Source organism: Cryptosporidium parvum, chromosome 5 (genome assembly GCF_000165345.1).
Source record: "Cryptosporidium parvum Iowa II chromosome 5, whole genome shotgun sequence".
In the NCBI taxonomy this organism is placed as follows: Eukaryota; Apicomplexa; class Conoidasida; order Eucoccidiorida; family Cryptosporidiidae; genus Cryptosporidium; species Cryptosporidium parvum.
Window position 1 is genome coordinate 271,787 of NC_006984.1, and position 21,714 is coordinate 293,500.

General features: G+C 30.7%; 13 protein-coding genes across 13 annotated transcripts; 4 read left to right on the plus strand and 9 right to left on the minus strand.

Annotated features, from left to right (window-relative positions):
• Positions 1-64: 64 nt before the first annotated feature.
• On the plus strand, positions 65-1,237 carry cgd5_1190 (nucleolar protein NOP4; rrm domain containing protein; the record flags this gene model as incomplete). The annotated part of the gene is made up of 1 exon (XM_626068.1): positions 65-1,237. A coding segment is annotated over one exon (1,173 nt), but the record flags the coding sequence as incomplete, so codon positions are not given.
• Positions 1,238-1,317: 80 nt separating this feature from the next.
• Positions 1,318-3,279, plus strand: cgd5_1200 (ring finger and bbox containing protein, putative; the record flags this gene model as incomplete). Its single annotated transcript, XM_626069.1, has 1 exon — positions 1,318-3,279. One exon carries the CDS (start codon positions 1,318-1,320, stop codon positions 3,277-3,279), a length of 1,962 nt encoding a protein of 653 aa, XP_626069.1.
• Positions 3,280-3,459: 180 nt separating this feature from the next.
• cgd5_1210 (hypothetical protein with Thr stretches, possible mucin) lies at positions 3,460-4,692 on the minus strand (the record flags this gene model as incomplete). The annotated part of the gene is made up of 1 exon (XM_626070.1): positions 3,460-4,692. The coding sequence occupies one exon, from the start codon at positions 4,690-4,692 to the stop codon at positions 3,460-3,462; it is 1,233 nt and encodes a 410-aa protein (XP_626070.1).
• Positions 4,693-5,214: 522 nt separating this feature from the next.
• Positions 5,215-6,279, minus strand: cgd5_1220 (hypothetical protein; the record flags this gene model as incomplete). The annotated part of the gene is made up of 1 exon (XM_626071.1): positions 5,215-6,279. One exon carries the CDS (start codon positions 6,277-6,279, stop codon positions 5,215-5,217), a length of 1,065 nt encoding a protein of 354 aa, XP_626071.1.
• Positions 6,280-6,472: 193 nt separating this feature from the next.
• cgd5_1230 (hypothetical protein) lies at positions 6,473-7,225 on the plus strand (the record flags this gene model as incomplete). The annotated part of the gene is made up of 1 exon (XM_626072.1): positions 6,473-7,225. The coding sequence occupies one exon, from the start codon at positions 6,473-6,475 to the stop codon at positions 7,223-7,225; it is 753 nt and encodes a 250-aa protein (XP_626072.1).
• A 14-nt stretch (positions 7,226-7,239) lies between these two features.
• cgd5_1240 (Tsr1p GTpase, multitransmembrane region protein) lies at positions 7,240-9,492 on the minus strand (the record flags this gene model as incomplete). Its single annotated transcript, XM_626073.1, has 1 exon — positions 7,240-9,492. The coding sequence occupies one exon, from the start codon at positions 9,490-9,492 to the stop codon at positions 7,240-7,242; it is 2,253 nt and encodes a 750-aa protein (XP_626073.1).
• A 478-nt stretch (positions 9,493-9,970) lies between these two features.
• cgd5_1250 (hypothetical protein with transmembrane domain near N-terminus) lies at positions 9,971-12,289 on the minus strand (the record flags this gene model as incomplete). Its single annotated transcript, XM_626074.1, has 1 exon — positions 9,971-12,289. One exon carries the CDS (start codon positions 12,287-12,289, stop codon positions 9,971-9,973), a length of 2,319 nt encoding a protein of 772 aa, XP_626074.1.
• A 150-nt stretch (positions 12,290-12,439) lies between these two features.
• cgd5_1260 (DHHC family palmitoyl transferase with a signal peptide and 4 transmembrane domain) lies at positions 12,440-13,357 on the minus strand (the record flags this gene model as incomplete). Its single annotated transcript, XM_626075.1, has 1 exon — positions 12,440-13,357. A coding segment is annotated over one exon (918 nt), but the record flags the coding sequence as incomplete, so codon positions are not given.
• A 211-nt stretch (positions 13,358-13,568) lies between these two features.
• On the plus strand, positions 13,569-14,696 carry cgd5_1270 (conserved protein having 3 transmembrane domains and possible ER retention motif; possible ER protein; the record flags this gene model as incomplete). Its single annotated transcript, XM_626076.1, has 1 exon — positions 13,569-14,696. One exon carries the CDS (start codon positions 13,569-13,571, stop codon positions 14,694-14,696), a length of 1,128 nt encoding a protein of 375 aa, XP_626076.1.
• A 3-nt stretch (positions 14,697-14,699) lies between these two features.
• On the minus strand, positions 14,700-17,501 carry cgd5_1280 (tfc4p like TFIIIC subunit; TPR repeat containing basal transcription factor; the record flags this gene model as incomplete). The annotated part of the gene is made up of 1 exon (XM_626077.1): positions 14,700-17,501. The coding sequence occupies one exon, from the start codon at positions 17,499-17,501 to the stop codon at positions 14,700-14,702; it is 2,802 nt and encodes a 933-aa protein (XP_626077.1).
• Positions 17,502-17,654: 153 nt separating this feature from the next.
• On the minus strand, positions 17,655-19,295 carry cgd5_1290 (membrane associated adenyl cyclase with 2 transmembrane regions and an adenylyl cyclase domain; the record flags this gene model as incomplete). The annotated part of the gene is made up of 1 exon (XM_626078.1): positions 17,655-19,295. The coding sequence occupies one exon, from the start codon at positions 19,293-19,295 to the stop codon at positions 17,655-17,657; it is 1,641 nt and encodes a 546-aa protein (XP_626078.1).
• A 100-nt stretch (positions 19,296-19,395) lies between these two features.
• cgd5_1300 (hypothetical protein with 3 transmembrane domains) lies at positions 19,396-20,574 on the minus strand (the record flags this gene model as incomplete). Its single annotated transcript, XM_626079.1, has 1 exon — positions 19,396-20,574. The coding sequence occupies one exon, from the start codon at positions 20,572-20,574 to the stop codon at positions 19,396-19,398; it is 1,179 nt and encodes a 392-aa protein (XP_626079.1).
• A 93-nt stretch (positions 20,575-20,667) lies between these two features.
• cgd5_1310 (conserved protein with possible signal peptide and ER retention motif; possible ER protein) lies at positions 20,668-21,483 on the minus strand (the record flags this gene model as incomplete). The annotated part of the gene is made up of 1 exon (XM_626080.1): positions 20,668-21,483. One exon carries the CDS (start codon positions 21,481-21,483, stop codon positions 20,668-20,670), a length of 816 nt encoding a protein of 271 aa, XP_626080.1.
• Between the last annotated feature and the right edge of the window lie 231 nt (positions 21,484-21,714).

A 21,714-nucleotide genomic window follows, 5' to 3' on the forward strand; every position in this document is an offset into this window, starting at 1 on the left:
GCTTAATTATATACAAATTAACAATTTCTTTTCGCGCTATAGTAATGCGGTTATAAAAAATTAGTTCTATCCAAAAATAGTAACAATGGTTGAAAAAACATTTCGTAAGATTACAGATGATACAGATGAAGGAAAGACTATATTCCTAAGAAATATCCCATTTGAAATGTCTGAATTTTCTCTTAAGGAATTGATTGAGGGAAAATTTGGAGAAACGCTTTATGTAAAAATCGTTTTTTCAAAGCTAACCCAATTACCGAAAGGGGTTGCTTTCGTTAAATTCAAGAATATTGAATCAGTTGAAAAAGTTTTAGAAGGAGAGAAGGTTGCAGATAGATTTTATAATGACCATATTTTTAGACATAAGAGAAAGCCTATTTCTGATTCTGGGAATTTTAGTGCGATTATTTTACCTCCGGAAATTGGTATTCAATTTAATGGAAGAAGAATCTTTGCCCGTTTAGCTCTGAATAGAACAGAAATTGCAAATATTGAAAGTAGCAAATTATCTGAAAGTTCAGATAAGCTTAGTAAAAATTTGGATTTGCTTAAAAAAGGATTAATTCTACCTGGAATGAAAGAAGCTGAAGGTATTAGCAGCCATGATTTGAGGCTACGCGAAAATTCATGGAAAGAAATGAAAATTAAAATGAGCAACCCTAACTACGAGGTCAATAAATACAGGCTCTGCATTCGTAATATTCCAACAAAAATAAAGTCAAGTGAATTAAATGATATTTTAATTCGAGAAATTTCAAAGATGCGCGACATTGAGGTTCAGAATTTGGGACATGAAATAGTCTCTGAGTTTGAGAAATCTGAAAATTCCAACTTTAAAAAAATTTTGATGTCATTGAGGCGAAACATTAACTCTCCCAAAAAGTGTAAGCTAGTATTTAAAAGGTTAATAAACAAAGTAAACATAGTTAGAGAAACTTCATCAAAATCGAGCAAGTCCAGAGGATTTGCATTTGTAAATACTAGTTCATTTTCTCTCTCGAAATCACTTTTGGAAGCTTTAAACAACAATCCAAAAATATTTACTTCAGAAAAAAGGCCTATAGTAGAATTTGCAATTGAAGATAAAAGGGCATTGTTTATTCAAAAAAAGAGAATAGAAAACCTTAAACGGCGTGAAAAGAAGAGCAGCGAGATATGTGATAAAAAACCACGTAAATCGTATAATATTAGCAAAGTCGGCCGAGGGAGAAGGCAACGAATAAAAAATGCTGCTTAGCACAATTTACTTTAGACAAGACATGATGTGTGCTGAATTTTAGAATCTAATTTTAATGGTTCAGTATAAGATTCGGCAAAATGAATTCAAGTAGTCAGCTTGAAAGAGATGTACCAACAAACTCTAGTGAATTTGGCAAAGCCCCAGACACTACTGGAGGAGCTATATTTACAAGCATTAACATTGCAAATAGTAAACAAAGCGGCAATAGCGATATTCTCAATGATGATCATGATGAGATTGTACCATGTTCATATTGTAATCAACCTACTTATGAAGAATCTTATATGTTACTTTCGTGTCTGCATAGATATCATTACTCCTGCGTTTTAAATAATATTAGCGCTGTTACACCTAGTGGGGATTTTATGATGTGCAAAGTTTGTGGATTTAAATCAGCTGTTTTGGGTAAAACTGGGCTCCCAGTAGCCCGTGACCTAGGTTTAATATCTTCAAAAAATAGTCTAGGTTCCATTCCAAAGGCCCCGTGTTCAACTTGCCAATTTAGAACTTCTACCGTATATTGTATCGATTGTTGTGAAGGATTTTGCTCAAAGTGCGTCAAGGAGTTTCATAATAGTGTCTCTACACTACAGAGCCACGTAATAAGACAACTTGACACCAGTAATGATAGCGAAGCAGTTCAGATCAATTCTGCCATTGAACTTGTTAAAGCTGCAAAAGAAGAAAAGATTTTATCAGGAATAAATGGTACTGAAAGCAATATGAATACAAAGCTGATTCAGAAGAAAAAAAAACAATCAGCAGAGGAATATTGTATTGTACATAAACAAACAGAGGCGAAGTACTTTTGTTTAACATGCGAACATAATTGTTTTTGCGAAGTTTGTGCAACTGTAGGTATGCACCGCGATCATAAAGTTTTGATGGCGAATGAAGCAATAGACTGCATAAGAGATATTTTAGGGAAGTTTCAACATTTTGCAATTAAACGTATTTCTGAACTGGATTCAGTACAAGACTCAACATCTGAATGGAAGAAACAACAGCAATTATTTCTTGAAGAAGTAAAACCACAGCTCGAAACTAACTCATCCCAAGCTTGCCAAATATTGAATGAAAACATAAGCAAATTTAAAAATGAGCTACTAAAGGAATGGTTTGACAACGAGGATATTATATTGAAGGAAATTAATGACGCAAAGAAAAAACATGACGAAATTAAACAACTAATTACCTCATTGCATGCTTGTTTGGATAAAAATGACGATTATTTCATGATGAATTTCCTTCATGATAAGTATAAGGAAGTTTATATGTGGCTGGACAAACCGTTTAATGAAAGTGAATTTTCCAACTTTACAGATCCTGTAGTTTGCTATGAACGCATATATAACATGACCGACAGAATGAATAGAGAAACAGCTAATTTGATATCACAACAGATCGCATTGAACAGGTTGAGCTGTATATTTCAACCCAGAAAGTTCCAATGTAACTTTGAGAGTGATATCATTACCTTTGACGATGATGGAATTGCAATTCCTGTATTATCAAGTGAAAAAATAAGTTACTCAGGAGGAAGTGGTGTTGATGAAAATAATTGCAGCGATAAATCCATAATTAAAATTAGAGGAGAATTGTTTAATGACAGTATTTTTAGTAGGAAAAAGCAAGACATCCAGATTGAGAAGTCAGTTTCATTGGAAATCATTCATAAAGAAGGAGAAGAAGATGAATTTGAAGATAATTCTTACGATGCTCTTTACGAGAAAATGGTATGGCTGCATCCAAGCAATCAGTCAATTAATGAAGCCCATTCAGAGATTAATGATGTGGTAACTGAAGAGATACCATCTAGCTCTGAAAATGATATGAGGTCCTCGTTAGATGATGTTACAGAATTTACCAAAAATACTTGTAATTATAAAGCCTTATCCAACACATTTTTTACAGATTTTTCAGAAGACGAATCTTTTGTTTCAAATCTTTGTATTGATTTGAAAAATGAATGTATTAATGTGCTACCCAGATTTGATATTTTATATTCTAGAAAAAACAACCCATTTATCTGCAAATAATATTAAGTATACTATTATTATAGGAGGATTTTGCGTTAGGAATAACTTGGAGAATTTATCAACTTTGAGTAAATTTAATATTACTAAACACGTTCTAAACGACTCATACTCTACAGATTTGAAAATAATATTTAAATAGCGATAAACTTTAGATTATCTCATAAATTTGTTTATCTCAATTCACTCATTAGATTGAGAACTATTTTTATCATTGTTTAATGAGGGCGGTGAAGAATAACCAAATTTGACGGAGTCGGAAGTATCTTCGTTAGGAACAAACTTAGAGAATAAAGGCGCAACTTCCGTACCATTTAAGGGGGATAAAGCGAATTTGCCTTGAGAAGTGCCATTTGTGAGTATTAAGCTTGAACTAATGTATCTTTCATTATTTAAATTTGTAGTTTGATTCATTGTGTTTGAGCTTCCAGGCGCTCTATCAAGCTGATCGGATTTATCTTTTATATAATTAGGATTAGATTCAGTTGAATTTAATGAATTGATATTGGTTCCATTGTATTGTGATTGACTTGAGTTCGAGACATTATTTATAACGTTAGCTGGTGTAGTTGTAGTTGTAGTGTACTTTTTGAAAATGTGTTGATTTTGTAATAAGTCTGTTTGCTTTTCTGACCTTTTATCTGTTGCATTATTAGATTGATTGATTCTATTTTTTGCATCAGAGTTGTTATCGTAAGTTTTATTCGTTTCCTTAGTCGCTTCAGGAGAAGTAGTATTTAATAACTTTTTTTGGGCTGGAATAATTAAATTTGAGTCATCATTTAACTGGGTGTTAGTAGGCTGTAATCTATTATTATTTTGAGATAAAAGCATTAAAGTATTTGAAAGCGAGCTGTTAATGCTAGCTGTGGTGGCGGTTGTTGTTGTAGTGGTAGTGGTAGTAGTTGTGGTAGTAGTTGTGGTAGTAGTTGTGGTAGTAGTTGTGGTAGTGGTAGTAGTAGTAGTAGTTGTTGTTGTTGTAGACGTTGTATAATATGGCTTAAAGAATTCCTTTTTTGGTAGGAAAGAAATATTGTTTAGATCTATTTGGTTAAAAAGAGATGATTTACTAGCTTTTTGAGAACTGTTTGTATTCTCTCTGAGCCTCCTATTCACAGATGCAATTTTGCCAACATTGGAAGCGTTCAAAAATAGGTTTGCTTCAGTAGTAGTAGTGGTTGTTGTGGTAGTAGTAGTTGTGGTAGTAGTAGTTGTTGTGGTAGTAGTAGTAGTAGTAGTTGTTGTTGTTGTTGTCGTAGTTGTAGTTGTTGTGGTAGTAGTTGTTGTGGTAGTAGTAGTTGTTGTGGTAGTTGTAGTAGTTGTGGTAGTTGTAGTAGTTGTGGTAGTAGTAGTTGTTGTGTAATATGGCTTAAAGAATTCCTTTTTTGGTAGGAAAGGAATATTGTTTAGATCCATTGGATTTATAAATGTTGATTTTACAGTTTCTTGTGGGCTATTAGGACTMWYTMWKTARKMTKYWRKTTWTWMGAWGCAKTAGYARMAMYRKWKGATARWRRYAWRRKTMYWWKMAGMATSYWCYRKYRGYWGKRRTWGKKRWWGWRSWSGTAKTRKKTWGKTYRYTRRWTAGWGGTGAARWGAGWARTGGTAKTKGTGGTAGTAGYTGTWRTTGWGGWACGGTTGTAGWAKTTSTWGTGGTGAGWYGTMSKARWTRWASWAGTAGWYRKGGTAGTASKWRWWRTTGKARWGTKTWGWARTARTAAYGTTKYGRTARWGAARTARWARTAGKTKTWKTAGTRRTAGTAGTAGTAGTAGTTGTTGTTGTTGTTGTGGTARTAGTAGGTAGTTGWTGYKGTTGTGGKAGTAGTAGTTGTWGTGGTGGTAGKAGTTGTTGKTGTTGTGGTAGTTGTAGTAGTTGTTGTGGTAGWTGTAGTAGTTGTGGTAGTAGTTGTAGTAGTAGTTGTAGTTGTGTAATATGGCTTAAATGGGATTCAAAAATTTTTCTTTCATTTGGAAAAATGGATTGTTTAAATCTATKGGAAGAAAAAAGTTTGGTTTTGCAATTTCCTGCGATGAATTTGAATTGATTTGTGAAACTTCATTGCTTGCTGTGATACCTAAACTTGGCGAGTTCAAAGCTAGACTTTCTGCAGTGGTAGTAGTTGTGGTAGTTGTTGTTGTTGTGGTGGTAGTAGTTGTGGTAGTGGTAGTTGTTGTTGTTGTGGTAGTGGTAGTWGTYGTTGTTGTGGTAGTGGTAGTTGTAGTAGTTGTTGTTGTGGTAGTAGTAGTAGTTGTTGTWGTRGTYGTTGTTGTGGTAGTGTAGTGGNTAGTTGTTGTAGTGTGGTGGGTAGTTGTGNTGGTAGTAGTAGTTGTGGTAGTGGTAGTAGTAGTTGTGGTAGTGGTAGTAGTAGTTGTAGTTGTTGTTGTGGTGGTAGTAGTAGTAGTTGTTGTTGTTGTCGTGGTTGTGGTAGTTGTAGTTGTTGTTGTGGTGGTAGTAGTAGTTGTAGTAGTTGTAGTTGTGGTTGTGGTAGTTGTAGTTGTTGTGGTAGTTGTTGTGGTAGTTGTAGTTGTAGTTGTTGTTGTGGTTGTGGTAGTAGTAGTTGTTGTGGTTGTGGTGGTAGTTGTTGTTGTGGTAGTTGTTGTCACTGGTCTAAATGGTCTAAAGAATTGTTCTTTCATTTGGAAAAATGGATGGCTTAAATCCATTGGATTAAAGAACGACGAGGACTTCACAGTCGAATCGTTTCCCAGTAACACTTTAGAACTATCCAAATTAGTGCTATTTGTATACTCAGTAGATAAAGGCATTCCGGGCAAATCGATGCCACCTATGCCAGTTAATATACCTTCAGAAGCATTTTTACTGTTTGTTACGTAGGATTCATCTATATTACTTGGTGTGATTTGATTACCTCCTAACTCACTATTCCATGCCTCTGATTTATTTTCAGAGTATGTGATGGTATTAACTTCACATAAAGCATACTTTGAAAATTGAAGCAGAAGAAAGAAAAATAAAGTCGAAAAAACCTGTAGAAAATTCATTCGAATTACTAAACTTCTAATAAATAAAGAATGTAAACAGTATTATTTGTTTTTTTGGAATCTGGTGGTGTGTATGTTATAAAATTATCACATCACAAAAATAACATATTCTCGAAATAGAGTAGTTTTGACATCTTTAAAGTCAACTTAAATCGAGACCGCGCAAGATTTTTTTTTTATTTATTTATTTATTATGAGGAGACTACAATCATTCAAGACACCATCAAGGTTAAATGAAAAGTTAAAGTTCTCAAACAAGAGCAATAGCATTAACGATGCTACGATAAACAACAGCACAAAATTTGTTCCAAATATAAGTGCGTTCGATTCTAACGAAGTTTTAAATAACAGCGCTCAAACAAATGATATTTCATTAAGAAATATAAAGTTTGACGAGAAGTCTGAACTGGAAGAGGTTGAACGGACTAATAGTTTGCAAAGCTTTGATTTGCCTTCAATAAAGGCTATTAAAAGATTTGAAGCTTTAAATAAATCAGGAAAACAAATTTTAATTTACGATCAGTCCAATAATATTTCTGTTGAGCCAACAATTGACAACCGAACCGTAGGTGTCTGCAATCATATTTCTGAATCTGGGATCGAAAATGTTCACAACAAATTAGAAGGCTGGTCTGTGTTTCAATTACCCAAATATATGCCTGAAAGTAAAAAAAACTACTGCGAGATTAGCAAAAATTCTACTCCTACATTACTACACGACACTCCCTCAGGTTCTATTGGTAAGCTAATATTTAGGCAAGACGGTAATATAGATTTATATTTAAATTCAAGCAAAGACAAAGAATGTACCTCGTTCAAAATAGACTGTATATCGAAAGACAATTCAGAGCAATTTATTGCTGCATTTTCAAAAATAAATGAACTAATTAACCTCGGGAAATGTGATTCATTATTAATTGCTACCCCTAAAATACAAAAATATTAGAGTATAGTCAGAATTTAATTAATTCTAATGTTATTATCTTCGAACCATGTAATTGGGAACCACTTAGGGAATACTCGTTTATATAATGGCATTCCTACTACTTCGTTTTGCTGTATTGGTCTGCTGAATAAGCATTTCATATATCCATGCATGCCCAAAGGTTCTCTTATTATTCCTCTGATGCCGCTCCTAGTTCTCAATCCAACAGATTTGAACCACTTGACGTCTTCAGGATTGTTAAACATATTTCTTACAACAGCTTTCGATTTTCTTACTTTAAATAGGTTGCCAACTAGCACTATTCTTTTAACAATAACACGATATGGGTCTGCATCAAGGATGTCACCCCATGCGAGAGGCCAATCATTTAATGTAAAATTTCCAGGCTTGAAGTTTTTATAAGTAATTTTATTTTGAGAATTAGAGTTTATATCACGAAGTGAAAAAAGTAAAATAGGGCATGGGGGAAAAACGATTGTGCTGTAGCATGAAATAATGTAATAATCTCCATGTAACAAGACTTTGCATTGCTTCAGTATCTGAGTCCTTTCTATTTTAGTCGCAGATGAAATACGAGGACAATTACTTACTATGGGACATATGTAAAATCTCCTAAACCCTGCTTGTAAAACCAATGGTGTTTTATTCTTGATTAAATCATTATTCTCAGCTGTCCTTTTTATCCTAAAATTCATAACCCCAACTTTTCTTTCAAAAGGTAAAATAGATGATAAAATTATTATTCGATTTGAAACATTCTTATCTTTTAATGCTCTTTGTGCTTCCGAAGATACAGGGGATAATTTAATCTCGCAATATTTACCTTTAAAATTTTCTTGGTTGCAATTATCAACATAGATTTTTCTGGAGATTTCTCCTGTCTTTTTAAATGATTCGATTTCAAATATTTTGGAATATTCACTGGGAAGATTTTCAAACGGATCCCAGTTGGAAGTTCTCAGAGATTCTAATCCTCGATATTTTTTAAAACGAGTACGGCAAATAGTTTCTATTTCAACTCTCTTTTCATCAGAAGAAATCTCATGCTCATCTTCAGATTCATCAGTCAGAATTTCGTGCATACTGTCAATTTCTGATTCTAAATCTAAATTGTCTTCATAGTGTTCAATACCATTAGCAGATAAATTATTAGGAGTATCAATGTGCATAGACTCAGCATATTTACAGAAGTCTTCATGTGAGCTATCATCAAGAGAAATGGAATTTTCCATTCCAATGGTCCCAACAAGTTCTTTATTTAAAATTTCATTGTTTTTTAAGCCACTAGGAATAAATTTATTATGGCTGGAAGGAGGAGTAGAAGATTTATGTAGAGGATCATCTATGGGACGAATTTCGTCAATAACGAAATCGCCAATATTAGTTATATGGACAGGAAAGTTCATGGATAATCCTACTCCACGTACAAAACCTCTAATGACGAGTTGACATTTTTCTTCATTAGAATAATTATTTACTACAATGCTAGATGATTCCGAAAGCATGTAGCCTCTTCCTTCTCTTAAGCATATTTTTGAATAGCCCATATTAGGAATTGAAGATAACAAGTTTCGAATATCATTTTCTTTCTGTAGAGAGAAAAATTTCATATTCTTCTCAAATTCCATTTCGAATGATTTCTTAAATACTTTTTCGCAATCCAAAATCTTATTGCCGAAATTATGACTCTCATTATGGAAAAAAAGCCCTATGGTATCGGTTTGGCCTTGAAGTTTTATAGATTTTAGTAATTTATATCCAATTTCATCGAATGCTTGGAATTCATCGTTAAACCCAAATAAGGCCATGACAAAATCCGAGCATTTGATTAAGTCTAACGTATCAAAAATTTTGTTATATTCTGCAATACAAATAGATAGTTTATGCTTGCCTATGTTAAATGTGAATACACTATTTGAGTTATTTTGAAAATGAATCTCAGATTCAGAGTTTCCAGGATAATGAAGATAAATATAATTGGATAATACTTTGACAACTGAAATAGGATCGCAATAAGAGTTAAATGGAATAATTGTGCACAGTATTGGAGTTCCTAACTGACACGCCTTTTCTTCTTTCCTTAAGTTATTAGAAATGATTTTATTTTTTCTGAGTTGATTTTTTTGATTTTCTCTATTTTTCCCAGAAAGTGGCTTTAAAAAACTTTCATTACACTTTCTAAGTCTTTGACTTGATTTCTTGCGTATGGACGATCTACCTTTGAAAGGTTTGTTGGACTGTTTTAATATCGGTTTATGACGATGCATTTCAAAATGTCAAAAATAACCGTAATAATTGCGGCGGTACGCTAGGATAATTAAGAAGACAAAATTATAAATTTATTTCGGTAATTAAGATCCATATAAAAACGAAAAAATATTTATGGTTGTATTTTGAAATATTATTTTTATTAGTTATTATTTTAACCTATAAGCTATTTTTTAAATATTGAATACAACGCATATTTTGTTGTTATACCTCTATTTTAGAAACTTATTAGTTAATTGTAACCTACAATCTTAGAATACTCATTGATACTTTATCAAATCAAATTAATCGCTTCTTAATCTCCTTTTACATACGAGTTGGCGACGCATTAAGTTTGCGTAAGATCTTCATAAAAGTTACATAGATGATAATATTTACAATGATAATACTTATGCATGTTTCATTCGTATTATAATTTGCAATACTGTTTAATATTGGTTTAGGTTTTATATCTGACCTCAAAATAGAAGCGATTAATCATTTGGGGAAATTTATCCAGTATTCAGAATAAATGGCTTTGAAATAGAATTTAAATTCAGAGTAGTAGTCTCGTTGAAATGCTGTACGTTTACTAGTGTAGCAAAAGATTTGATTCGAGTACTTTTTTGATAGAATGATATTTCGAATAGTTTGAAAAATAGTACGAATATTTTCTGTCGCTACAATACTGTCGATGCCTATTAACTCATTTTCAAAACAGTTAATTGTAATTTTAATGGGCTCATAAAGCTCTATAATTGAATTAAGAATTTCTGCGACAGGAGGAGCGGATATTTTGCCCTCTAGGCTGGATTTAAAAAAAGATATTTCATTATTACTAATACATCTTTTGAGAAAAATATTTAACTTTTGAATTTCAGTAATTAATGAAAACTTAATTATAATGTAAATAAGTTCGGAATTTGATAACAAATTTTCATCTTTTAAACTTTCAATAATTAGTTTGAGTAATGATTTATGCATTAAAATTCCACAGTAGAATCTGTTAAAGAATCTCAAGTTAGATCTATCTCCATTATAAGTATTTAGCGAACAGTATATTTGACTACTTAAAAAAATTAAATAATGAGTAATTTTTTCTGCAACATGCCAATGAAAATTTTTCATGTAAATTGAAATATTTTCAATAATAGAATAAATAATGCTACATAAATAAATGTCCTTACCAAATTTGTAGTTATAAAACATTGCTCTTAGTAATACAGCAATTAAAATATTACCAATAGATATTGAATGATTTTCTGATAATTCAAACCCACTTTTTTCCTTATTACCGCTACATTTATGAATCACTTTTTTAAGAGAGTCATCCTCTAGCCAATGTGGGAGGCTTTCAATATAAGTATAGCTCAGAACCTTGCACATATTTAAATCATTTGTTAATCTGAGAATAATAGAGAGTAGAGCAATCAGCTGGCATAAATTAGTTTCATCTATGTCTTTTGAGATAATATAAACGGGTTCCAATAAAGCAAGTATTAAGGCATCTGGGTCAGCTCTTGATAAGCAATAGGAAATAAAATAAGAGTTTGAATGCACCAAAGAATATAGGAAAAAAACAAAAAGATTGTGTTTTACGAGAACTCCATTAAAAGTTACCGAACGATAGGCTTGCTCAAAGTATGGAAAATCTACAAAGTCAGTTTTGTTGGCATCCACATCCGAGTCTGTGTTAGAATCTGATAAAATAAGGTTATCTGGAATAAATCTTGGATCAGAAAAATGATTAATCCATTCTGAATATATATTGAATTTTAATTCTGGTGGATTAAAAAGAATAGTTGAAAGCAATATAATTGACTTTTTTTTATTTAGTTCAAATAATTGACATTTTTTTTCAAAATTGAGCGATTTTTTAATTAAATATTGCAAAAATAGGTACCTGTTATCTTGAAACAAGTCAGAATCGTCCTCACAATATATTAATTTTACAGATTTTATCGATGAGTGAACTTGAAAGCATGTAATAAATGTGTAAATGTCACCATTATCTATATGTTGATGATTTTCAACATTTGGCAAGAATAATACTAGCATAATATCCATTAAAGTATTCTGAAGGCTAATTAATAGATTGCAAATCTCGCTAAGTGAATTACTTTGATCAATGTACTTTTGAGAGCATACTAGGAATGAAGGTATATTTAAAAAAATTTGTTCAAATACAGAAAGATCTTCAAATGATGCCAATAAATGCTCATTTTCTTTTAAAAACTTCGACGACTTAGATACATATTTGATTAAGTTAAGCTTGCTACTATTGTTTCCTTCTACTTCGTTGTATTTAAACAAAATAAATTTTTCGAGTTCACTTAATTGCTCACTTGTAAAATTCGAATCATTGACAAAATTAATATACTGTGTATGTTCTGCTGATTTTATTAGTTCATCTATTCCGAAATTCTTTAAATAGTGTATAATTATAAACTTAATTACTATACCCAAACCAATTAAGTGATTTATACTAGTTATTAGACGATCGTATTGAAATCTATTGCTTTCAATAGAAATGTATAATTCTCTCTCTTTTTCAAGTAATATTTCAATGAAAAATAGAGTTAAAGAACGAAAATTTCCACTAGTTGCATTTCTTACAAATAGTTTTGAAGAAATATGTTCAAATATAAATTGATCTGCGAATGAATTATCTTCGATTGGAGTAATAATTAACTTTTGTAACTCATTCAAAAGAGATAAATTGGTTCTAATATTTTCTTTTTGTAAAAATGGTTCAATAAACCTTAGGCAGTTTTGTGGTAAGGAATTATCCTTATCTTTAGAAATGGATGAACCCATATTTTACTAAAATGAATCTTGCGGCAATAATTATTACACATTCACACATGAATTAAACTAGAAATAAATTACAAAATTAGGCAATGAAAGCTGTCATTAATTCAATAATAATACTAAGCTATACTATACTATATTCCAATAGTAGAAATTTTATTTACTCTTCGATATTTTTTTGTTTATTTTTGAAAGCTCACAAAAAGATTTTAATTGTTCATTGTTGTCCGCAAATCTAATTTCAGAAAAGTGCGTATAGTTAGGGTATTCAATTATTTCATATAGTTCTTCGTTAAAATTAGGCCTTATTATATTTCTTAAAGGTAGAAACCACAAGTACTTGCTTTCACCGAATATCATTTTAAAGTTGTTGAAAAGTTTTATTTTCTTACCACGTTTATTTGTCATTGATTCTACGAGAGTGGAATTTGAAGAAATATAATCTATTTGATCAAATAAAAATATTACCGTAGTTAAAAAAATTATGATATGAATTATCAAATTAATGATTAAAGCTTGTCTCATTTCCTTGATTCCATTCTCTAAAGAAAATATAATTAACTTAGTTAAGAGGAAGAACGACGAGACTATAGTTAAAGAAGACGAGCAAGCCAAATAAAATAAAAAAAGAATATAAATTTTTTGATTAGAATATCCAATGCAATTGTTTATAAGCATGCAATGATGGTCCATTTTGAAAATGCAAATATTACACGTTGTACAATGATGCGCTCTCGGGGGTTTCCATTTTCTTCCTGAGCATTTATTACAGTATCTAATTGTAGACTTAAACTCTCTCGGAGGATTATTGTCGCATTTTAGTGATTCCAAAGAGCCTGGGTCCTTAATAATAAGTATAGCAAAGGAATAAATGGTCAAGAGGGTCAAGATAGTATACCAAGTTAGTATTCCGCTCCAAAGGTAATAAAGTAAACTTGATTGATAAACTTTGAGACAAGCTATAAAGTTAAAAATTGTGTAGCAATTAATTAAAACTAATGTAATAAATATAAATAGTGAAGGAGATTGTTTAAGGATTGATTTAACGAGCATTTGATTTATTCTGTATAAATATCAATGAATTGATTAATAAAACATAATATTTATCTAATGTAGTTCTGGTAGGTAATGATTATATTAAATATTATATTTATAAACAATAATCCTTATAGTCTGCTGTATATTTACTATTTAGTGGCTTTGTTCGCATGGTTTACATTCTAATGATCATCTTTTTAGTTATGGCGCATAAAAAAAAAAAAGAATTATTTTTATTAGTACATAAATGAAAATGGCAGAGCAAGTTGATCAAGAATTAATGTACACAAAATTTGTAAGATTTTTATTAGGCTCAAAGACCGGTGTACGAACTAAAGGCGCAATAGAAGTTGGGAGAAGAGCAGTTGATTATTTTCGTGGTATTGAGTTTATCAGGTGGATGAGAAAAAATGAAGATCATATTAAAGAAAGTTATCCAGAAGTTGTCAAAAATATCTCTTTCGAATCTATTAATGATTTGAATCAAGTTGGAACCGAGTTGATTAGGCGTTCATTTATCGTCAGGGCGGAATATAAACCGGTTGGAACCAACACTGGTGATTTGAAAATTCCTAAGTGGCCAAAGAGACTTTGCGTAACAAGCAATCAAAATTTTGATGAACACTCATTCTACATTATTACTTTCGATAGTAACAAAACAATGTCAAATATTTTAATGATATCAATTTTGGTTTCAGTTGTCGCGTTATTCATGTTCCCTGCTTGGCCTTTGGCAATAAAAATATCGGTTTGGTACATTTCCGTTGTATTTTTATCGGCGATGTTAATTGTCTTTTTTGGAAGATTGATAGTGTTCGCTTTTCTATGGTTCTTTGGCTTTGACTTTTGGATCCTTCCTAATTTATTTGATGAAGATACCGGAGTAATTGATTCGTTTAAACCACTCTATTCTATAATCAGAAGAGGAGACGATTGGTTTATGCTGTCTATACGAGTGTTCTGTGCAATATTTCTTGCAGGGGCAATTTATCAGTTAAGTAAGACTCACACAGCATCAGATGTAGGACAATTCGCAAGACAATCATTTTTGGATGTGTTGGATTGGGGACATAGAAAGATCTCTCCTCCGGAAGATTTTACACCTACGTTACATAACTCAAACATGGGAAGTAATGAACACATTGGAGAAAGAAATCTTTCTAATGAGGAGCACATTTGTATTACGAGATGTTTGAGGTTTGAATCTAAGGATGCAATATTAGATGAATGCGCAACAGATTGTCACTGCTTAAGCGAATTACTAAGTCTACCATGTCTAAAGTCTAGATCAATTTGTCCTTCTGAATTCGAAGAAGAGCTTAATAATGCAATGGCAAAAAACTGTCAAAGTAATCAAGAAAAAAATGAGTTATAATTATTACCAGAGTATTCCTCCAAATATATCTGCCTTTGATAAAAGCGATAGATTGTAGCATGCCATTTTTTTAAGTTTGATAAAATCATAGCTTCGAACATCAGTGATAGAGCTTAGGGAATTTATACATTTTATGTAACAGTTTATTGCGTTTGTTTTCAAATTAATTTGATGGAATGCGCGTGCGAGATTATAGAGGCATTCTGCCTTATAAATTTCATCATTAATATAAATACTCTGCCTTCCTTTTGAATATCTCATAATAAATGAAAACCCTTTTATTATTGCAAAAATCCGATTCTTGGATTCTTTGCTTGTTGCTACTCCTACCAACGAAACCCCAAGACAAAGAGAAATAAGATCATCGAAAGGAATTAATCTGTGGATTTTTAAGTATTCGGATGAAGCTTGGTTTAGACGGTTGGAAAAAACGTAAAGATGGGCAGTAATAATTTGAAGCTCTAGATTATCTCTCGAATTTAAAATCTGTCTTTGTATCCACGATCTTGTTTCACCAATAGTTTCTTTTTCGAGAATGAAATGGTTATTTAATTTATTTAATTTTGATGCAAATAAATTTGGCATTAAAATTAGGCTGCCTAACACTTTGCAAACACTTTTCTTATTGGATTTCTTGTTGAATTCTTCTCTCAAAAGTCCGAGTAATACACGCCAGATACCACCTTCAAATGAAAATGTAAGTAGTAGTTTTTGCAATGAGTGTTTTCCTCTATTTAGTGAATCTCCGTTCATTTCAGGGCATAAGAACTTAAGGTTGTTAAGAAGCTTTTCAAATAATTCTACAGCAATGCTATTTTTTTTTGAATATTTTAAAAAAATTGCACCTAGCGATAGAAAATGCCAAAATTCATTTTCAGAGGCTAAAATACCTTCTAATGTAATTAAACCAAGCTCATTCCTAACTTTTGCCAATTGGATATTTGCTCTTTGCAGCCTTTTACTTGTATTTAATGTAGATGTTTCATTTGAATTTTTAGAATAGTTAGAAGTACTAGATATATCCTTTTCAATGCATTCTAAACTATTTTTTTTATTATTTTCATTATATTTCCTTGAATATATCAATTGGTTTATACGCTTTATGTCAATTATAAATTCATTAATTACATTGGCAAATCGATCTGCAAATAAATAAATAGAAATGTTATCAGGTTCAAAGTATATATTTGTGGTAATTGCAGTCTCCAAATATGGTTGAACTTCAATATTATTTGTAGTTTTTGCGATTTCTTTTTTCATGTCAGAAAATAAATCAAGAACGATTGTTATTCTCATTTCTTGCGGAATTGGAATTGATATATCTTTAGACTGTATTATTTCATCGTATTTCATTGTGTAGATCAACTCTTCGCTTAGACTATCGTAACCCATTTTCGAATATATGGAGGCTAAAAGCGTTTTCGCTCTGGAAATATTAAAATCACCAGAAACATCTTTATTTTTCTCCAATAATTTTTTAAGTACTGATGCAGCATCTTCATTTAAATTGAGTTTATGAAGCGAATAAGCATATTTAATATTAAAAGGAACATTAGATTCGAATGATTTTGAATTATATACAGTTACAAAATGGATATTTGCATTTTCATATTTACCAATTTGAAAATATGCATCTCCTAATGTCAAATGTAAATCAATAAAATCTTCTAAGCTGTTATATTCATTTATAATTTTAGAAACTTGGAGTGCGGGAATGTAATTTCCAAAATTAAGATTTGCCACTGCATATTTGGTTGCAATATCAATTGGAACGTTTTTCAAAAATTGATTATCAATTATTTCATTAGTATTATGTTGAGTTAGTTGATTAAATATCGAATTAAAATCATTTGATTGAGTATTCATTTTTCCAAAATAATTATGAATTAGATCAACACACTTCTGGTATAATTTCAAATCAATATAAACTTCGCATAACATATTAACGATATTTATGTCATCACAATACTCTATACAGCTTTCAAGAATTTCCGCTGCTAAGCTCAACTTTCCAATTTTATGATAGCATCTAGCAAGCTCTTTCCCCAAGAGTGGGTCGCCAGGGTGCCTCCAAAATAATATTTTTAGCTGTTGTATACACCTATTAATATCATTTACTGAATAATATGCACTACTAAGTTCAAACCGTATTTCATCTTCTAATTGTGCAGCCGATTCTTGCCCACCTAAATTCTCAGAGTATTCTATGTTTTTAATACATTTAGAGTAACAGTATATTGCTCTGTTCCAATCTTGAATTTCAGCACTCATTTGTCCTATTCTTCTCCATAAAAAAAAATCGGTGCTTACTAGGTGAGCAGCAACTAAGTAAAATCCAATTGCCTTTTCTTTATCATCTAGTTCTTGTTCATATATAAGACCCAGCATATGGAAAGGGTCATGTAATCCTGGAGCTTTGACAACGATTTCTTCGAGTATTTCGATTGCTAAGATGAATTTTTTTTCTAAATAAGCATCATTAGCTCGTTGCAACAATTTCTCGATTTCAGTTGAAACATTTTGTTGTGACTTAGTTTTTTTTCGATGGCTTAAGTCTCTTCTTCTTTTCCTTTCATTTGAATATTTCGAAGTGCTAAATTCAAGTGAAAGCATGTTCTCAGAATCAGATTCGTCTTCCGAAAAATTATCAAAAAATTGGCTTAAAATATTTGAACTTTGACCATTTTTAAGCCCAGAATCACCAAATTTTAATAATTCACCCATGTATGGCAGCTCTAATATATTTTGTTCATCATCGCCAATTTCATTGCTAAGTGAAGATGTAGTTGGATGAATTGTATTCATAATTATAAGTTTAGTATATGCCGCATTTTAAAAAATATGTATTAAAAAAAACCAAATAAAATTTCAAAAAAACACTTGAAATTGTTTACTCATGAAAATAATCACATCCCATTTTCTTTGGGATAAACAAACATTTTAGTAATAGCCTGGAGTTCATTCATTAAAATATTTTGTTTTCAATACTTCTGCGCAAGACCAGTTGAAGTCTAATTTTGTATCTTGGAATTGCTTGCACTTATTGGAAAGACTGATAGTACTTAAGTCATTTTCGAATGGTCCCAACTGATTAATTTTTTCAATGTAAAATAGGGATCTCTTAAAATCCTTGTTAATGAAAAATATCAATGCTTTAGTATGAAATTTAGATTTTAAAAGCGAAATCGGATCGGAATCATTTACAGTATTCAATACATGATAAATTACTGTAGGGTTGCTTTTCCCTTGCACAACAACAACATCCAATGGGCATATTACAAACCTTTTCTGCACTTCTTTATTTACGAAGACATTGTTACTTATTATTATGTCTGCAGAATAACGCCTAGTTAAAGATTCGATTCTACTGGCCAAATTAACTCCATCACCCATAATTCCGTACTTCATTCTTTTACTGCATCCAATGTTCCCAATCAGGACGTGATCTGTATGAATTCCACACTTAATGTTAATTTCTGGAATGTAGTTATTTCCGAAAGATCTAGATTTTAATTTTAATTGCTTTTTCATTTTTAAAGACGCAGCTACCGCAGCTGCTGAATGGTTTTTAACAGCCATAGGTGAATTCCAAATTACTAGGATTGCATCTCCAGCAATTTCTAGTAGGTTACCATGAAATTCTTCGATTATTTTAACCATTTCATCAAAATAATTAGTTAATAAGTAAAACAGTAATAATGGGTCAATCCTTTCTGCAATACCAGTAAAACCAACAATATCTGAAAATAGAATTGTTATTTCCTTATACTGAGGACTAAGTGTTGAAAAGTCAAACTTCCTTAAGAGTGACGCTGCGACACCTTGCGGAAGATATTTAGAGAGCGAATCCACATATTTTTTCAGAGATTCTGCGCAATGATTGGATAAAAACTCTGATAAATAGTCATTCATTGATAAATTAATCTGAGAATTATCTTCATTAGAAAAAGACAAATTCTTTTCAGCTAACTTCAAATTACCATAAATCAAATCATACTTGTTTATTATTCGATTGTAACTTTTCAATGATGAAGAAAAATACATCTGATCTACTTTAAGATGAAATATTGAACTTAAAAAAATAATCAGAAAATAAAAGTATTTCTGAATTATAGATGCAGTACAGTTGGCTTGAGAATATTTGTTGCCATAACTATTAATGATCGTCTCTATAGTAGAAATGAAAGTTACTGCTGCGAAAATAAATAATGTAATGTTGTAAAACGATTGTTCAAAAATAATTTTTCTATTCAAAAGTAAGCAAGACCCATTAGTAATGTCAAATAAATTGGTGTGGCAATCAATTCTATTCAATAGCTTTTTTTTGCAGTCCAAAGAAACTAATAACATCTCAAAATCTTCATAAGTTAGTTTTTTCTTGTTTGAAATGTATTCCTGATAACTTGAGATGCCAGTTTTCCTGTAAAAGCATATAAAACCATTAAATTCCTTACTGAACAGCCTCGGCAACCTGCGATCATTAAACTTCAGAGAAATAAAGAAAGATTTAAGAATAGCGAGTATCTGTGACTTACAAAATAAACAAAGTTTAAGGTAAACTAGTTTAAAATGTGAATAAAATTGATTATAAATTAGCATGAAACGTTGATTATTATTTGAATTTTTTGTAAATTTTCGTTCCTTTAAAGATAAAGTGGGAATATTGTATTCTAACCCGAAGAATTTATTTTGAATCCAATCAAAATTTTGAAACAAAATATGTATACAATGATTGGTTAACCAGATTGCTTTGATCAAAAATATCGATTCCTAACTTTGTACAAATACTTTCGAATTCGGAAGATGAAATCATTGAACTTATATCATTGCTAATAGAATAAAAAATTTGCTTGAGCTGAGTCCTGATAATTTCCGTAACTTGGAATTTATTATACTTGTTAGTAAATTTGCACTGAAGAATGAAAATAATACGATAAATATATGAATAATATAAAAGTTGAGCATAAATATTAAAAAATTCTTTAATTAGGCCCTCACTGCCATAAAAGTATAGAGTTGTTAAAATCAAATGGATCATTTCTATAGCCATGCCCATTTTTGGTATAGATTTCCAATTAAAAATATAGAAAAATATATCGAAGCAAATATTAATTACAGACAAAGCAATAATTATAATCTCTGAGAGATGATTAATGGATATATATTTGCTTCTCAATATATTTATGTTCATAATGCGTATAACTTGAATTGCTAACTCTATTAATGATTTGCTACAAATTTTATAATATTCATTCAAAAACTTTAACAGGATAATTGAAACTTTATTATTTTCATGATTTGAAAATAACTGGACACCTTTTTTTAAACCAAAAAAATTATTAATGTCGTGAATAATATACTTATCAATATTTTTAATCTCAATACCAGGTGATGAATGATCTTGCCTCAAAGTATTAAGATTTTTTATATGTTGAAAATTTAAATCAGAAAGTTGTAACCGATTAACATGATTAATTAGTAAGTCAAATAACGGTAAGATACAGTTTCTGTGCGTTTTTATATTAATTACTCGACGCAGACGCCTTTGTTCCTTTACCAAATGCTGATTTTCATTTATGTATATTAATTCCAAAAAATCAAAATCTTGATAGGTCGATAAAGATTTAGTGCTATTCAATATATTTTTAAAAGAGCATAAAAAATTGATTTCCTTTCTAAACGAGAGTTTTTTCAAATTAGTATTACATTTTTTTAAGTAATTTTCTTTCCGATTGGGACTTTGTGTAAACGCAAAAAAGTCTAATTTCGTCCCGGTTCTAATTATAGTTTCAACATTATTGCCCAATAAATTGGTGAAAGTTGAGTTTAAATTATTGGAATAAAATTTAATTCTATAATTACTATGGTTAATCTGCATATATTACATATTTGCCACTAAGTTGCAGCTATTAAACAAATACTTGATTATGCGGTATCAAATAAAAATACAAAATATGTGGTTAATTATATATTAAAGTTCTTCTCTAGCTGTTGAGATTACATCATTTTCGAAGCTGTCGGTATTATTAAGAACGTTTGATGTCTTTGTTCCATTAGATATGCTTGAATTTGCTGTCAAATTTTCATGTTTTTCCTTCATTTCCCACCAAACGTGCATATTTGGAATTTTTAGTTTTTGGTCCTTCAATAATCTTGGCCAAATAGTATTAGGCTCCTTCTTAACTAGAGTGCAGGATAGCTTTCCAACAGATCCAAATGACCATTCAGATAAATCTGAATCAATATTATCGAATAGCTCGAGTTTAAGAACATATTTTTTTTTTTCGTGTGAATGCGATCCCATTGCAGAAAAAAAAAATATATTATCACGAATTGAGACAGTTTCATTTTCTATTTTCAATGCACCCGGAGCATTCCATCTGTAAGTAAACTTTATGTTCAGATATACTTGATCAGATGATTGTGCCCATTGAAATGCAGGGGATAATGTTGCAATCTCACTGTGTTTTTTGTTTAATAATCTAGTTAGTTCATTTAACTCTCTTCTAATTGAGAGTTCCACAGAACGAACAACTGGACTTAAATCAATACCCTGCTCATGCGTTTTAATAATTAATTTCCTTGAGAGTATCCACCAACCTCTCGAAATTGAAGTATTTAAATCATCTGCAATTATATTTCTTGTTAATTTTTCAAATATCTGTATTGCATCTGCTTCAGTTTGAGAACTAGCAAAGATAGATGTGTTATTATGCCCTAGCTGTTCACAGAAAGTAAAGCTACCTAGGAATACAATTAGAAACAAAGAGAAAAAGTAAGTTAGCATATTTTTCAATATTCTGAAGAAATTCCAATATTACCGCAATTTTATCATCAAGCCTAAATTTCATTTAAAAACAAATTAATAAATTAATATCCAATATGGAATTAAATTAACGATATTTTTGTACTTAAGCTAACCAATTAATCTTATTTTATTCTTATGAAATTTTTATATACTGAGTGCGGATAAACTTTTATTAAATGAATAAAGTTCTGGTAGTAGATAATGGCTCAT